Genomic DNA, 18,257 nt, shown 5'->3' with positions numbered 1-18,257 from the left:
GGGTTAGTTTCGGAACCTTCTCAGCCACTTCCCTTGGGGGACGAGATCTTATAGGGACAAAAGGTGGGGGAAGGAATGATCGGTAGAAGGGATGTTGAAGGAGGGAGGAGCCAAATCTTTGGCATAATTTTTCTCGACGGGAAGAAAGGGATTCACGTTTCAATTCCTTGAGGTAAAAGGAGTAAGGTGGAGGGGAACCGCCATAAATGATTTGCAGTGATCTCTTCTGAACTTGTTCCATTTTATCAGTTTCATATTGGGTAAGGGCAAAGTGCCAAACCGGACAAGCATATTCAACTAAGGGGCGGATGAAAGTGTAAAATATTAGTTTCAGCTTGTCCTTAGGTACTCGAAATTTTTTCAGTGTTTTTAGCATTTGGATTGCGCCGTTAGCTTTTTCTACAACTGTCTTTTTATTCTCCCGCCATGAGAGGTCAGAAGAAATCACCACACCAAGTAAAGTTATTGTATGGCTTATTAGCTCGGAAGCAATAGGAGGTTCGAAAGACGGTTGAGTATTCTGAAGAAAAGAAAATGTTGGGACCGAGCATTTGTCTTTATTCACGACCATGTTTAGTTTAGCCGCCTCTGAGGTAACTTGGTCGATGAAACCAGCAGCATTGCTCTTCGAATCCTTATATACGATTTCTGTTAAGGACAAATCGTCAACGTATTTCCATCTGTCCTTCAGCTCAGCAGCAATTTCATTTACCATGAGGAAGATGCCCATCGGCTTAATCACAGGTCCTTGTGGAATTCCACAAAAAACTGGCAAAAAAGTGGAAAATTGGTCTGTGTACTTTACAAGTTGGTCTCTTTTTTTTAATAAGCTCTCAATGATTTTAACAATAAAGCTGGGTATATTTTTTTCCGCCATTTTGTCTGAAAGGGTTTTGTGATCAACCAAGTCAAATGCTTTTCAATTGATTCAATAATGTTCTGGTCATTTAAGTGCTGATATGCTTCATGCATATTTTTTGTAAAAAAAATCTTAATTTTATTTCATTGGACATGGTTTGCATTTTTTATGTTTCTCAAAATCATATTTAAGTGAAATTATTGTATGAAAGTTTAGTTTCACTTTATATCTTTTGGTTTTATGCAAAGGAAAAGAGTAAGTGTTCCAATTTTATGAGTTTGTAGGAGAGTGAAAAAAAAAGTTTCTGGGCCGTTTTTGGTGGCAGTTATTTCTTCCCGTGTTTCAATCCCAAAAAAATCAGTAAACTACATTGATAGAAAAAAAAATCCAGAGAAGAAAAAATTGTGGCATAGCTGAAATAGTGTGAATATTTTTTGTATTGGTTGGGCTCAAACATCGGCCAGGTTGTTGTTGAGCTAGAGATGCTGGAATATTTGTAGTCACATAATTTCTGGTCTCGGGGGCGGATCCAGGATTTTTTCAAGGGGGGGGGGGGTGAAAAATAGGTTGATCCGAAAATAATGTAGGGGGGGGGGCAAAATAGACTGATCCGAAAAACTTGCGTTAGGAGCAAGTTTAATTAACACAAACCTGAGCTAATTAAGTAAATTGAACTACTTTAGACTACGCTGGGGGTGGGGCGTCCCCTCGCCCCCCTCTGGATCCGCCACTGTCTTGTCTCCCCTGGATCCTATGAAGTAAAGAACTCTGCAAATGGGACTGCAAAGCAAAGGTTCACAAGAGGACTATTAAAAATTCAGTAACTTATATTCCGAAAAGGTTTGGATACACCCATATGATCTGCAGTATGGAATCATATTTGACCTTTGTTTAACTTTGTTTTGAAAAGGTTGATTCAATTTAACTTGGTTTAAAAAAAGAGTTGAGCTTTCACCACTTTTGTGCCCTCAAAATTCCTTCGTTTTGTCCTTTCACCAATGTATTTTTGTCTCATATCAATTCTTTAATGGAATATAAAGTAACTAAAAGGCTTAACCTCTGCCGTATAATTATATTTAGAATCACGTATTTCGAAGCAAAATGAACTGCCAATCGAGGTCTTCACATTTGAAAACGTCTACTACTTGAAATCAAACTTATAAATCATATCTATAACAGTAGAAAACTCAATAAGATGTTGTTTGTCAATCTTTATGCTTTTTTCCAAAATACAAAAAGCAGGACACTTCTTAATTTCAATGCATTTTTTGTTCTTGGGAAACTCGTGAGATAAAACCTTTGTTGAAAGTAAGTAAAGCTCAACTGTAACCTAATACTGCAGACTTGTATGCATGCAAATCATATTATTATTGGGTGGTTAACTTCATGGACTAAAGTTTAATGTGGGAATACTAGGCATTTTTCTGTCTGACTGGGAGCATTGTGCCCTTTTATGAAGCTTACTTTGAATAGTGAAGCCAATGAAACAAACTCGAAACCAATTTAATTGACTGCACTGAGACACTAAGACTCTGTGAATTTTGATGGTCTTAGGTTGGATAAGGATCCTAAGGTTACCTCTCATGCATCGAAAACGATTGAATATGCTAGATTTTTGCAAGTCTTTTTCCCAAATCAAAAATTGGTATTCCTATGATTAATTTAAAAGCTATTTATTGTTTTTATGCTATACCCTAACTTAATTATGCTGGTTCCACGTGGTATCCATGTCAAACCAAGGGTTTTTAAGAAAATTAGGGACATTCAATAAAGGATCTCTTTTTTTCTTCACCACTTGTGAGAATGGTTTAAACCAGCTTGATCTAACCTCTTTGAATATGCACTTATTCAAAGATAACGTCTGTCATAATTCTTGAACCCGCCAAGTTGCAGTAAGACGGGCATAGTATGTGACCCCGTTATCTTTGACTTCCGGCTTGCTTTCTCTGCGATGGCAAAGGGAGACATTAGATGCATTGTTTGTATATCGTGTTGCTAGGGCGTCGTAGTACTTAGCCAAACCCCGCAGGCTTCTGAATTTGATGACATTTAATGTGAGAGGCTGATTTTCAGCTAAACTGACTGTGGATGGTTTCACCCTTGGGGATTAGACGACTTAAGCTTACCATGGACTTTGGACTGAAATAACTCCAGTCTGACTCTCAGCGTCGCACTCTTCCTCCTTACTGAGACATACTGAAAATTAAACATTTTACCTTACCAACTAAAATGAGTGCCAGTAGACTTTCACTTAAAGAAAATTTTGCTTTGGAAACCGAAAAATGTCATAATTTCTTTGTGTGGTATTTCATTCATCATTTTAGCCCAGGTTTATTGACATTTATTGTGTTGATCTTTAAGTACGTAGAATTTGCTACTTTGGATATTTGTTATTTCAGTGATTGAGGGTTTTTTTTTCCGTGGAGGTTTAAGCTACCAAGGCTTGTTTGTGGTATAAATATTAAACAATAAGAGAAAAGGACGGGGGGTCGGACAATGGACAATAGTCAATCCAAAGTAGGGCTGTGCGTTAAATCCATATTTTTTTATTTTTTGAGTGCCAGTAAGGCTAAAGAATAGATATCTACTTTCTATTATTTGTGCTTATTTTACGTGTCTCAAACCCCCCCCCCCCAGAAAACCGTGATGGATTAGTTAGCAAAGACATATTTCAATTGAAAATATTCCAAAGATTTTTTTTGTCTTTTAACGATTATGAAGAGCTATTCAAGGAATATCTCTAGAGATGACAATAGTGGATCCAGATTTTTTTTTTTTAGGGGGGGGGGTCTAAAATTTTGATGACTTTGTTTACTTTGCTTAATATATGCTTTAGATGTACTCGTAAGTAAAAGCTGTACAAAAGGACACTGTACCAAGCTGAAGCGTATTTATTCTAGTGTGTAATGTGTTACTTTGCAAAAGGTGTTACTCGAAAATATTTTTTTTGTGCAGCAAATATACCTTACAATGCATATTTTTGTCAGTTCCATGAAATGAAAAAACAATATATTCCAGAACTTACGATATTCTCAATCCAAAGAAAGCACCATTGAGCATTGGTGTTGGACGGAAAGCTGGTCAGGTTAGACGAGGGATTCCTAGCCCAAAGTTTTTGGGGGACACAGCGATTGCTTTCGACTTTGGACGTCCTGGCACCGATTTAGAAGTTCTAAATGATGATGGCTCGTCTTGGACCTTTGCAGTATATGTATTGTTTGGTGATGGAAGAGTGTATACTTTTAGAAGCAGCGTCAGTCAGATGGGGTAATTCCTAGTCTTGTTCCTTTTCTCTACTCTATATATATATATATATATATATATATATATATATATATATATATATATATATATATATATATATATATATATATATATATATATATATATATATATATATATATATATATATATATATATATATATATATATATATATATATATATATATATATATATATATATATATATATATATATATATATATATATATATATATATATATATATATATATATATATATATATATATATATATATATATATATATATATATATATATATATATATATATATATAGGCCTATATATGTATATATATATGTATATATATAAGGACATATAATGTACTCCAATTTTATTTAGGTAAAAATTACATATTATATCAAAGATCTCAGCTCAAATCAAAGTTAATGATTTATAGGGTAGATCACCGTATTTCAAGCTTGACCGCATTTTGCGATAAGATGAAGACATGATCGCATTTTGGACGACGGTGCGATTGAAATCGATTTAGATAGGTAGGAAGTGGTTATATGGTAGGATCTAAAGGAAATTGAAACTTCATGGTAGGGAATAGAGATCGAAGCTTTTTGTCGATCGAGATGAAGTAGGAGCGGTTGCAGCTGTGTTGGTGTCAATAGGCTTGGTACTATAGTGAGTTGTCGGTAGTGCTAATAGTAGTAGTAGCAGGGGTGCAGCTAGGGGGGTGACTCCCCCCGAAGTTCCAAGACGTCGGTATTGCGTACCGACGCCTTGGAACTTTGGCCTCCTAATTTAGCTTATTTGTCCGCATTTGTAGGTACACTGGACGATTTTTTTTGCACATATTATCCCCCCTCCCCCCCCCATCAAACTCAGAACCCTAGGTTTGTCCCTGAGTGGTAGTAGTGGTTAGATTTCATGTCTGTCTTAAAAGAAATGGAATATTTAGGGTGTCAATATTCATTGCCAAGTTATCTCAGCAACCCTGCATGTCTGAAATCTAAGAGGAAAGAAAGATTTATTTATTATTATTATTATTATTGTTATTTTATTTGCCATTATTAAACATACAAACATAACAAACGAGAAAAAAAATAACATACAAGAAAAAAAAATAACAACAAAATATCCAAAGAAAACTCAACTACAGAAAAACAAGATTAAAAACATTACTACAACAAAAAAAATTGACAAATTTAAGTTGTTGCGACGTATAACGACGAGTGGCTTGGTAAAGTTTCTTATGTGCTTGGTAAGTGGCTTATGTCTTATAAAGTTTCTTTTAAGCTTTGGGTCTGTCGTTTGATGAAATGTATTGTTTTTAGGAAGGGTTAATGCGATGAGGAGCCGGGTAAGTGCAGGATTTTTCTCTTTTCTTTATTTTCTTCTCTTCTCCATCTTAATTTTATCCCTTGATTAATTATATTATTCAGGTTAATGTGATTGATATGTTCCTAACAAGCTAATGCTTAAGGAATGTTGTTTTTTTTTTTTTTTTTTTTTATAATAAAACTGTATTTAAATCTAATATAAAAAAAAGAAGCAGCTTCAGTTCTGCTCTGTGTGCTTTCTCTTTTACATGTAAGTGCCATATTCAGCTTTTATAGGAAACATTATAAAAGAATTTTCAGGCAAAACCTACATAGTTTTCTTTGTATATTTTGAAAGTGAAAAAATCTATTGGAATGTAGTTTAAAATAGCGCAAGTTATCCCCATCATCCCCCGAAGGAAGATGTATATCCACTAAAGGCAGATTTTGGACTATTGATTTCCAGCTTCAAAAGATTTCATTCTAACTTACTCTGTGGTTTGAATGCTTATAACTTTAAATTGGTAAAAGTTTTCAGTACTTTTGGGATTTTGAAGTTGATCACAAGTGCCTCCTGAAGGGGGGGGGGTATCTTTTATAAGTCACGTCGTTATGCTATTTTCAATTCCATATACACATTGAGTTGATATTTTTTTTTATGTTCTTGGTTTCTGAGATAACGTAGTGTCTGTATAAAAAATGAGAACCATTTATTAACAAAACAACAGTGAGTCATGGTTGATACCAGTCTAAATGCTATCGTTTCACAAATAATATAAACAAAGGCTGATCATTGCTGTTCTAATCATGGCTTTCCTGAATTCGGATAGCAGCTATTTAAAGATTTTTGTTTGCATTCAGATATCACAAGAGGCATGGTCAATAACCAATTTGATTCTAGATGCTGTCTAGCGACTCCTTTAAAAGTTGAAATATCCACACTTTCGACAAGACAGATGTCGCAAATGTCTATTGTAATGAATTTGTCATTTAACTTTGCTTTCTTGGTACAGTACTAAAAACAGGAATAATTTTTCTTTTTGCTTTTTTGAAGAGGTAACGTGTCAGTAACTGCAGAGCCTGTATTTATGAGAGATGACCAATATGAAGCTAGTTTCTGTGACATACTGTGTTTACCTTCTCAGCCAGTGACTTTAGCCCTTGCTACCTCTGATCCCACCATTCTTCATTGCATGATATTTGATGGGGATGAAGATGAAGAACCCCAGGTATGTATTTTAATTTTTAATCTTTTCCTATTAATGTTTTATCCTTTTTTTAGTAACCAGAGCTACGCGGAAAGTAAATACAAAACTAACATAAAAAATAGGCTTAAAAATAATTGTATACATAAAAATAGCAAAAGAACGCACCGTCATTATGTTGGTTGTAAAAAAAATCAGTAAAAATTAAAAAAAAACATGTATATACATATTCGGGCCATGGGACGTAAAAAAAAATTAAACAAATAAAATGAGTTAATTCAAAAGGGGCATTAACAGCATAAAAAGCAGTACAAAAGCGGACAAATTCAAATCAGAAGTAGTAGTTTGATGCTCTTTATTTAGTTGTGAAATATATGGGACAAAAGATAATTTTAATATCTTGTAGTCAAGCAGCGAATGGGGATAATAGGTAAGATAAGGTATTTATTGAAAAAAAAGACTAAAACAAACCACGAAGAGCTGAATTCGAAATTCTCAGTCAGTAAAAAATGAAGAAAAAAAAACACGGAAAATAAAAAACTGGTAAAGAAGGCCAAAATAAAAATATCAGAATGTAAAATCAATCTTTAGTGAATTAAATAAAAAAAACAATTTTTGTAAACTGAAAGTAAGGAGCGAAATTAAAACTTAAAACGAACAGAAATTATTCCGTATATGAAAGGGGCTGTCCCCTCCTCAACGCCTCACTCTTTGCGCTAAAGTTTTTTATTGTTTTAAAAAATGAAGTTGTGAGACAGAGTCAAATTTTAGCGTAAAGAGAAAGGTGTTGAGGAGGGGACAGTCTCTTTCATATATGGAATAATTTCTGTTCGTTTTAAGTTTTAATTTCGCTCCTTACTTTTAGTTTAAAAAAAACTTGTTTTTTTTATTTAATTTCTGAACTTTTTTTATTTAATGCCGCTTTTATTTTGGGTCACCGTCATTGAATAAGTAAACAAAATTTGTATAAAATTTTTTTTTCTTTTGCTAAATAGCTGTCTCTAAATTTGGTTCTGACGTAATTTAAAAATTAACTTACGTAACGAACTTCTATATTCGTATATTTTTCTTCTGGCAAAAAATACTAAGTTGCAGATTTTTGCAGATATGAGCTTGAAACCTATGTTATAGGGTTTTCTGATACGCTGAATCTGACGGTGTGATTTTTATTAAAATTTTTTCACTTTTAGGGGATGTTTCTCCCCTCTTTGAAAAATCATTTTCTCAGGCTCGTAGCCTTTGATGAGTAATACTAAACTTAATAAAATTCATATATTTAGAATCAGCATTATAAGCCCATTCTTTTGATACATTTATTGACATCAAAGTTCCGTTTTTAAAAGTTTCGATTACTATTGAGCCGTATTGCTTGTTTTTTTTATTGTTTTTTTTTATTACGTATATGTTATTACGTATATGATTGGGTTCTACCCTTAGTAAATACCACGCTCTTTACGTTAAAAGTTAATTTTTTTTAATTCACAAACCCCTGAATCACAAAGGCCGTTTAATTAGAATAGATAACTTTTTTGAAAGCACTAAAAAAAACACTGTAGCGTAAAGAGCGAGGTATTGACTTGGGGGAGAACCCCTCATATACGTAATAATTTCTGTTCATTTTAAGTTCTAATGTTGCTTGTTACTTTCAGTTGAAAAAACTTGTTTTTTTTAATTTAATTTCTGATGGTTTTTTAAATAATGCTTGGAAATCCGGCGCCCCCTTCATAGAAATGTCCCTTACCCCTAAGAAACCTCCTCCACGGAAAGATTCTCCCGAGTAAATGAGAGAGGCGTGTCGTGACTAACGCCCCTCTCACGCCCACCATTTTCCCAAACACATCTAATCAAAATTTTGAGATATCCATTTTGCTCAACGTAGTTGAAAGTTCTTGAAATTAGGTCTTTTAGGGTGATAACCTCAGAGCCCTCAGTGCAAGAGTTGTAAGTTATGCCCTGGGGGCATATAAAGTTTATATAGAAAGTTGTTATAGAAATTTCAAAAGGGCTCATTTGACTGGAAATTGAAATTGCCCTTTTTAATAGTTGAAAATGAGTGGAGAGTAATTAACCCCCACCTTATGCCCACCATTTCTCCAAAAACATTCAATCAAAGTTTAGAGGTAGCCATTTCGTTCAACGTAGTTGAAAGTTCTGGAAATTATGTATTTAAGGATGACAAACCCCCCAAAGCCCCAAGGGCAAGGATTGTAAGTTCTGCCCTGGGGGCATATAAGGTTTTTATAGATAGAGTTGTCGTAAAACTTCAAAGAGGCTCATTCAATTCGAAATTGAGAAGACTAGTGCTCTTTGTAATAGTCAAAAGTGATTAGAGGGTAACTGACCCCACTCTCACACCCACCATTCCTCCAAACACATCCGATCAAAATTTTCAGAAAGCCATTTTGTTCAACTTAGTAGAAAGTTATGCAATGTAGTTCTTTGAGAATGACACCCCCCTGTATTTAGGGCAAGGGTTTTAAGTTATGCCCCGGGGGCACATAAGATTTTTATTGAAAGTTTTGTCGTAGAAACTTCAAAAGGGCTCATTTGATTGGAAATTGGAAGGCCTTGGGCCATTTTTAATAGTTGAAACACCATCCCCAAATACATCCAATCAAAATTTTGAGATAGGTATTTTGTTCAACGTAGTTGAAAGTTCTGGAACTATGGTCTTAGAGGATGACAGTCACCCTAACAGACCTTAGGGTAAGGGTTGTAATTTATACCCTGGGGGCATATAAGGTGCTTATAGAAAGCGTTATCCTTTCCAAAAGGGCTCTTTCGATTGGAAATAGAAAGGCCTAGTGCCCTTTTTAATAGTCGAAAGTGATTGGAAGGCTTGACATTTTTATAGTAAAGATCGATATGGGTATAATGTATTATTATTGTTGTTGTTGTTGTCTAGACCAGGGTACTTCGTATTGAAGGAGTCGTCGTGGGAACTTCGAAAAGGGCTCATTCGATTGAAAAAAGAAAGGGCTGATGCCCTTTTAATAGTTGAAAGTGACTGGAGGGCAACTAATCCCCCTTACAAACCCACCCTACCACTTGCCCATTTTGTTTAAAATTTAAATGTTGCCTTAAGATTAAATCAAAATGCACTCTGATAAGGCCAAGAACGACAGAGGGTATTATGTTCAAACTTTCGGGGCTACTTCTGGTCATAAAATTGAATCAAATCAAAATAGCGTAAGTCTATCCAAGGTATCAAAGAAAGTAAACAAATTTGTTTGCGAATCGTATCAAGTTTTCCATTTCAGGTGAACTAGAGGAAGTATGAAACTAAATTAAACAGTACTATTTGTGCCCAGATTTTTAAAAGGGGGTATGTTGTTAAAAATTGCTGAAAATTATTCTCCAGCATACAAATAGCAGGCCAAACTATAAAGTCTTAAGAAACTAAAATATTTACAGTATTATTTTCTTTTTCCCTGAAAAGACTATGTCAATATAAAATGAACAGAAATTAATTACAAAATTAATTTCTTTTCCACAAAATAAGTTTTTCAAAGAAAAGTAAAGAACTCCTTTAAGAAAAAAATGCGCAAAAATAAAATAATCTACCAAGCGTGAAACTACTACAAATCAGCATCGATAAATAAATAAAACCCAAAACGAGCAGAAATTACAATAAATAACCGATTCAAACTCAAAACGAGCAGAAATTAACATAAGTTGGGTGCAAAACCTCTATGCCTTCCCAAGGCCAGAATAAAATTTGCACTTTACTGTAAAAATACAAATGAATGTGCATGGTCAGTTTAATATACATATACTTATATTTAGTAATCAAAATGTTAATATTTTATTTGATTTATTAAAGTTATAAAAGTAAAAACATTTTGATTTTTTCAATAAAATGCATATTTTGTTCTGGCCTGGGAAAGTATTGGGGTTTTGCGCCTAACTTATGTTAATTTTTGGTTGTTTTGAGTTTGATTCGGTAATTTATTGTAATTTCTGTTCGTTTTTGGTTTCATTTATTTATTGATGCTGATTTGTGATAGTTTCACGGTTGGTAGATTGTTTGATTTTATTTTTGCTCATTTTTTTCTTAATGGAGTTCTTTTACTTTTCTTTGAAAAACTTATTTTGTGGAAAAAGTTTTTTTTAATTAATTTAAACATAGAACGAGCAGAACAAACAAACTACAATGAAAAAGAATAAATCTAACCCCAAAACAAAGAGAAATCAAAGTGAATAATGAAGCAAATCTTTAAATAGATTAAATAAAAAAAACAAGTTTTTTAAACTGAAAGTAAGGAGCGACATTAAAACTTAAAACGAACAGAAATTATTCCGTATATGAAAGGGGCTGTCCCCTCCTCAACGCCTCGCTCTTTACGCTAAAGTTTTTTATTGTTTTAAAAAATAAAGTTGTGAGACAGAGTCAAACTTTAGCGTAAAGAGCGAGGCGTTGAGGAGGAGACAGCCCTTTCATATACGGAATAATTTCTGTTCGTTTTAAGTTTTAATGTCGCTCCTTACTTTCAGTTTAAAAAACTTGTTTTTTTATTTAATTTCTGATCGTTTTTTAGTTAATGCAGCTTTTATTTGCATAAAAATTTTACTTTTCTTTTGCTAAATGGATGTCTTTACAAATTAACTTACGTAACTAACTTCTATATTCGTATATTTTTCTTCTGGCAAAAAATACAAAGTTGCAGATTTTTGCAGATATGAGCTTGAAACCTATGTAATAGGGTTTTCTGATACGCTGAATCTGACAGTGTGATTTTCATTAAAATTCTTTCACTTGTAGGGGATGTTTCCCCCCTCTTTAAAATATCGAGTAAATTTTCTCAGGCTCGTAGCCTTTGATGAGTAATACTAAACTTAATAAATTTTATATATTTAGGATCAGCATTTTAAACACATTCTTTTGATACATTTATTGACATCAAAATTTCGTTTTTAAAAGTTTCGATTACTATTGAGCCGTATCGCTTGTTTTTTTATTTTTTTTTTATTACGTATGTGTTATTACTTATATGAAGGGGTTCTCCCCTTAGTCAATACCACGCTCTTTACGTTAAAAGTTAAAAAAAAATTTTGATTCACAAACCCCTGAATCACAAAGGCCGTTTAATTAAAATAGATAGCTCTTTTGAAAGCACTAAAAGAAAACTGTAGCGTAAAGAGCGGGGTATTGACTTGGGGGAGAACCCCCTCACATACGTTATAATTTCTGTTCGTTTTAAGTTCTAATATTCCTTCTTACATTTCAGTTGAAAAAACTTGTTTTTTTTTTAATTAAATTTCTGATCGTTTTTTAAATAATGCTTGGAAATCCGGCGCCCCCTTCATATAAATGTCCCTTACCCCAAAGAAACATCCTCCACGGAAATATTCTCCATAGTAATCCCCTCCTCTAGCCCCCCCCCCTCCAGAAAAAATCCTTCCTGAAAATGGTTGTATACTTCCCAATAACCAATAAATAATGCTGGCAAGTCCGGCTCCCCCTTCCTGGCATTTTCCCTTCCCCCATGAAAACTTACTTCCTGGAAAGATCCTTCCATATAGCGCCCGACCCGCGCCTTCCCCCACCTACCAGAAAAAATCTCCTCTGAAAAAGTCTGTATACTTCCCAATAACCAATACTATATGTTAACATTGAGTAAATTTCATAACTTTCAGCCCTCCCCCTGGGGAGTTTGGGGGATCAAGTCATACTAAAAGACATTTTTATCATATTTTCGACAATGCTGAACAAAATGGCTATCTCAAAATTTTGATCGGGTGACTTTGGGAAAAAAATGAGCGTGGGAGGGGGCCTAGTTGCCCTCCATTTTTTTTGTTAACTTAAAAAGGGCAATATAAATTTTATTTACATTGAAATTTCCCTCTCCCCATTTTTTATATGACACCTGGTTCTTACAGTACACCCCTGGGAAAAAAAACCCAAACAACAAAAAAGAAAAACAAAAAAACCCATCCGGTATATTTATTAGGGCAAAAAATGGAAAATTCCACATTTTTGTAGATTTGAGCTTGAAACCTCTACAGTAGGGTTCTCTGATACGCAGAATATGAAGGTGTTATTTTCATTAAGGTTCTATAACTTTTAGGGGGTCTTTTCCCCTTTTTTTGAAAATCAGCCAAATTTTCTAAGGTGCATAACTTTTGATGGGCTGGATTAAACTTGATGAAATTTATATATTTGAAATCAAAGTTAAAATTTGATTCTTTTGATGTATCTATTGATATCAAAAACCTGTTTTCTAGAGTTTCGGTTACTATTGAGCCGGGTCGCTCCTTACTTACAGTTTGTTACCACGAACTGTTTGACACAACGTACATGAACAAAGTAATGAGAACAGCTAACCTAAATTGCTGTTCCTAACCACCTAACCACCATGTGGTTAGGTGGTTAGGAACCACCTAACCTAACCACCTAACCACCAGGTGGTAAATCCTAACCACCATGTACTTTTTGATGAATCTGCCATTATTAGCAATGACCTAGTCATAAAACAGGTAGTCCGAGAAGCAACTGAAATCAGACTTCAGATTAGTAATAATATTTCCTTAAATAGGGACATGGGGGAATATGCACTAAATGATCTATACACAAATTTAATTAAAAATGATCTTAAAAAATATTTTAAAAACCAATCGACATTAACACAGAACTGGTCACGAAAAGACGTTTAAGTCTAGCTGCCAAAAAGGCTAGATTAGCAATAAGAACGGGTTTTTAAATTATTTTTCTTTCATCTCATTGCATCGCCTTGTTTTACCTCACTTTTATATCAGTCCTGGTTGAACTTCGCTGAAGTAAGGATGCTGGGACTGCTTTGAAAAATTTCGCTTTTTGGTTTGATTGGTCGCCTATTGTTGTGAGTCACTTTTTTCTTTTATATATTTTTGTCTTGCTGAAGACAATAGGGTCTTGGAAATAGGGCCCGAATACTCATTCAAATTATCTTCACTGTCTTAAAAACAAAGAATTCCCTATTGTTCTTTTTGTTTTCGTTGGTTTTAAATGAACCCCCTAAAAGCGGAAAAAGTGATGCCCAAAAAGATACTTTTTTTTGTAAAAAAAATAAATAAAAAAAAATATTATAACACATTCGTTAAAGACTGTCCCAATCCTGCCTTTCTGGCCAAATCCAGTTTTATTCTTTGTTTGCTAACATCCGATCACTATTTTATTTTAAAATATATCATGCAAACACCCTAATGCTTTATTACGGTACCCCAAGGATAAGACCTAGCGCATTTTATGTTGTTACTTCTAGAATTGCTGCATGTACAAGCTAACGCTAAGGTACTTTGCCCCAAAACGTAACCTCTCTTAAATTGTTTCCTGTGTATTTTGATGGTAAAAACAATTTGGTTCTATATCTATTACCGAAAAATTGTCAAATCAGTATTTTAGTAACAATGTGAACACTACAGCGATGCACTTTAAGTAAGTAAGCGACCCCGCTCAATAGTAACCGAAACTCTAAAAATCGGACCAATTTTGATACCAATAGATACATAAAAAGAATTGGATTTTTATGCTGATTTAGATATATAAATTTCATCAGGTTTAGTGTTAACCATCAAAAGTTACCTGAGAATATTTTGCCTTATTTTCGAAAAAGGGGGAAAATACCCCCTAAAAGTCATAGAATCATAATGAAAATCACACCATCAGATTCAGCGTGCCAAATAAATCTATTGTAGAGATATGCGGTATATGATCTATAAACCTATTGTCTGTGAGAAAATGTGGAATTTTGTAATTTTTTGTCCCAGAAGAAAGATCATGGATGCTTGTTTATTTATTATTATTTTTTCCCAAAGGTAATCGTATCGACCCAATGGTCCTAAAATATCGTGAGAGGGTTCATTCGAATGCAAATCAAAAGTTCTACTGCTCTTTTTAAGAGACCAAAAAAATTGGAGGGTAACTTGGCCCCCTCCCACGCTTATTTTTTTCCAAAGTCAACGGATTAAAATTTTGAGATATCCATTTTTTCAGCATAGTCGAAAAATCTAATAACCATGTCTTTAGGTGTATAATGACCCGCCACAGTCCCCGGGGGAAGGGCTGCAAGTTCTGAACTTTGTTCATTGTTTAAATATAGTATTTGTTATTGGGACCAAAAAATACAGCCATTTTTTTAGGGGGAGGGCTGTGCTTGGGGTGGATTTCTAAAAGGAGAATTTTTCTTTGGGAGGGAAATTTGTGATGAGTAAATATTTTAGGGTAAATGTAACACTGGAGGATCTTGACAGATTAGAATCACTATGCGAAATTCTTTTTAATTGTTTTACATTCTCTTTGCCAAATTTTGTATATGGAGATGTTCCGGGGCAGTTATCCAGGGTTATTTTTTCCGCGCGTTTTGTTTTCTGAGAAAGTTAGAAATTAAAGTTTTATTCAAATAAAAAATGCTAAGGAGAATTTTCAGGGTAGTGGATTTCCACAAGCGCTTTTACAGAGTGGGGGGAGGGATCCTCAGTGAGAAAGAAACTGTCTGGAGGGATTTGACGGTGGGGGGGGGTGCACTCTACGTTATATGAAATTTTCACGAAGGAGATTTTCGTGAGGGAGTCAGGGTGATCTGTAAGGAATAGGTCAAGATGAGATGATCCGTTTGGGCCGTGATACGTGTCGAAATCGACAAGCTGTTCCAGCCCGTAAGAGAGAGATAGATCATACAAATCCGACCCTTCCCTATCAGTATTTTTGCTGCGAAGCCACACGCTATGATGGACGTTGAAGTCTCCATGAAGGATAATCGGAGACTTAGCGTGCTTGCCCCGAATATATTCAAGGGAGGTTTCAAGGCAGCTGGTAATCTGGTAAGTTGGAGGGTTATACACGGTACCGACAATCACGGATTTATTTGGGAGGGTCACCCTGACCCACAGAGCTTCTTCGCCTGCTGAATCTGGTATGTTCAGGCATGAATAAGGTATATGGCTCTGTATATAAACAGCGACACCTTCTCCTCCGTATTTAGCGCCGTCAGTACGCTCTCGATCCCGCCTGAGGAGCGTTTATCCCTGTATGGCAACCTCACTGCTCTGAATTTCTCGGTTTAGATTGGTTTCAGTGATGCACATGATAGATGGCTTGACCGAGTTCACTAAGTGTAGGAACTGGTTAAACTTAGATCTGAGACCTCGTACATTGCAGTGGGCTACCGTAAGCAGGTCCGTTTGGATGGTCGGTGGACGTGCTACAGGTCGTCGTCGAAATGGCTGTTTGGTCTGAGGCTTTTTGTTGTTAATCATAACCAGGTAAAAGAAGCTTTGCCGGGTGGTTAGCCCAATAAAGCCCAAAAATCCATTGCCATGCATCATTAGACGGGGAACGGTGCCACCTGCCACGCACCTCATTACCGCATCTTCAACATGGAGATGGTACCCCATAATGGACTAGGATTCGGCACAAGTGCCTCCCACTATGCTACGATATGCTTCGATAGAGATTCAGCCTATTTAAGAGAACATGGCAAAAGAAGTCAAACATTCCAATATGCCAACAAATTAAAAAACACAGAAGAATTCAACATACAGCGTAATTCTACGTCGTTCACAAGGCTATAGTTTCCTTTATATGCAACATTCTTCATGCTCGTGACGCTGCATAAAGCTGCGGTCCTAGTAAGGTGAGATTATGTAAGGTCTTCCCATTGCAATTATGAGGTCGCACCGGCAAAACGTCTCCTCCAGAGATGAAGGTGGCGAAAGGAACACATGATGCACCAGAAACCCACAACAACAATCTAAGCTTCAGAGGAACTTAAGTCGTTTATGCTCTTATGCTTGTTGGGGTGTCTTGCTTGGGCTTGAATATTTTATTTACATATGATTTCAGTGAGTTCTGTACGGATGTTGTCTAAAATGTTAATGATCAATGTAATTTTACTATAATCCAGAGACTTGTATTCAAAATCCCAAAAATATAAAACTGGTTCCTGAATTATATTTTGTGATCTTAAAATTTTGTCGAGCTTTATGTAAATGTGAATTAGATTTTCAACATGTTCAGTAGGCTATAAAAAGTGTAAAGCAGGGTTGATATTTTCTTTCTTTTTTTGTCGAGAACGACTAATGGCAGTTTAATCTTTGAAATACTTGGTTCTGAATTTTCTAGTCGCGTAAGAGTTGGTCACTAGCGTTTTAGAAAAAGTGTAATTCTATATCAACGAAACCAATCAAACATTTTGACTTTTCTTTAGGGTAAGAAAGTGCAATATTTATTTCATGTCTTGAAAGCTTGAACTGAATTTTGTTTCAATCGTGTCAGTATAAGTCATTAGAACCTTAGTACAGAACATTCAGTAATAAAAAAAAACTCCTCAAATGATTCCGATAGTTTTTGTGAAGAAAGTTAAAAATAAATCACCCTTTTAGAATGATAGGCCTCCTAATTGGAATACAACCACCAATGGGATCAGTGGGAGCAATCCAAAGGGAAATAGTTGTTGGAGGAGGAGGAGCAATGAGCATCCTAATGCCACTCAATACAATTGGAATTGTCGTATTCTTTGTTTATGCAGTTATGAAGGTAAGAAAACACTCCCTAAGAAGATTAATGATTACATTTATGATTTTTTATTCTCTATCATAGCTGCTGATGAATAAGCATCTGTAAGAAGAAATAGGGAAGCACGAGATCGGCAAGTAATTTTGAAGGATTGGCAAACTGACTTAGTGCCAGCTGTAATAGCTCATGCCGAAAAGTTTGACTGCCATAGATCTTAAAAGAATTTCAGTTGTTGTATTTATACACCAAATATCAATTGAATAGAAATAGAGAACTATCCATATTCTAGCCTTATTAAAAAAAAAAATTATGTTTGTTTTGTTTGGATAGCTGTCATCTCTAGCTACATATCTGTTTGTTATGAATTCTTAAGAAAAGACATTATGTATATATTATAAACAGGAACTGAGTTCCCCCCAAAAGGGGTATGATCTTGCTTGAAATTATTGAATGGCATTCAATATGTATGAGAGTCCTAAAGATGTTGTTGACATAATATAAAATTGCTAATTTTTCTCGCAGAAAAGGGTGGTGATGCATTTGACTATCCATAGTCTGTAGCAGAGGATTATTTAAAAAAGGATCATTTGGAATGAACATTTAAAAATCTAGCTCCCTGTTTAAGTAACCAAAGGATTCACAGCATGATAAATTGCAGCATCATTGCATCTTGGAGCACAAAACATTTATTTTATACGGAGGGGGGGGATTTTTTAGCATGATTTGAAAAACGATCAAAAATTAAACTTTAAAAATAAGTTTTTCAGCTGAAAGTAGGGAGCAACATTAAAACTTAAAACGAACAAAAATTATTCCGTAGATATGCAAATTTCTATTTGTTTTAAGCTTTAATGTTGCTCCTTACTTTCAGTTGAAAAAAAACTTATGTTAATGATTTAATTGTCTAAGTAACATATTGAGCTCTATAGCCCTTATAAGTGAAGATACATTATCATGCTCTCGTTTTTTTCTTTTGATTGGATGTCGCAGGGTACCAGAAATAGGAAGCAGCTATATCTACTTTAGAGGCCTTTCGGTACCGAAATTACGGAACTGCTTTCCTGATTTTAGATCCTAAAGAGCACCAGTCCTGGTGCCGAAAAGTTGATTTTGGCGAGAATGGCTTTAGA

General features: G+C 34.8%; 1 protein-coding gene across 1 annotated transcript in view; it reads left to right on the top strand.

Annotated features, from left to right (window-relative positions):
- Positions 1 to 3,355: 3,355 nt before the first annotated feature.
- LOC148947019 (uncharacterized) overlaps positions 3,356 to 18,257 on the top strand; it is a 228,142-nt gene continuing 213,240 nt past the window's right edge. Inside the window, exons 1-4 of the mRNA XM_089096490.1 lie at positions 3,356 to 3,384; positions 3,878 to 4,126; positions 6,485 to 6,659; positions 16,995 to 17,148. Coding sequence (XP_088952616.1) covers positions 3,356 to 3,384; positions 3,878 to 4,126; positions 6,485 to 6,659; positions 16,995 to 17,148 — 607 coding nt within the window. The remainder of the gene's footprint in view (positions 3,385 to 3,877; positions 4,127 to 6,484; positions 6,660 to 16,994; positions 17,149 to 18,257) is intronic.

The sequence above is a fragment of the Artemia sp. Qi Xiang Cuo genome, chromosome 11 (genome assembly GCF_049724085.1).
Source record: "Artemia sp. Qi Xiang Cuo chromosome 11, ASM4972408v1, whole genome shotgun sequence".
Taxonomy (NCBI): Eukaryota; Metazoa; Arthropoda; class Branchiopoda; order Anostraca; family Artemiidae; genus Artemia; species Artemia sp. Qi Xiang Cuo.
The sequence above is the reverse complement of the archived record's forward strand: the minus strand, read 5'-3'. Positions and strand labels throughout refer to the sequence as shown.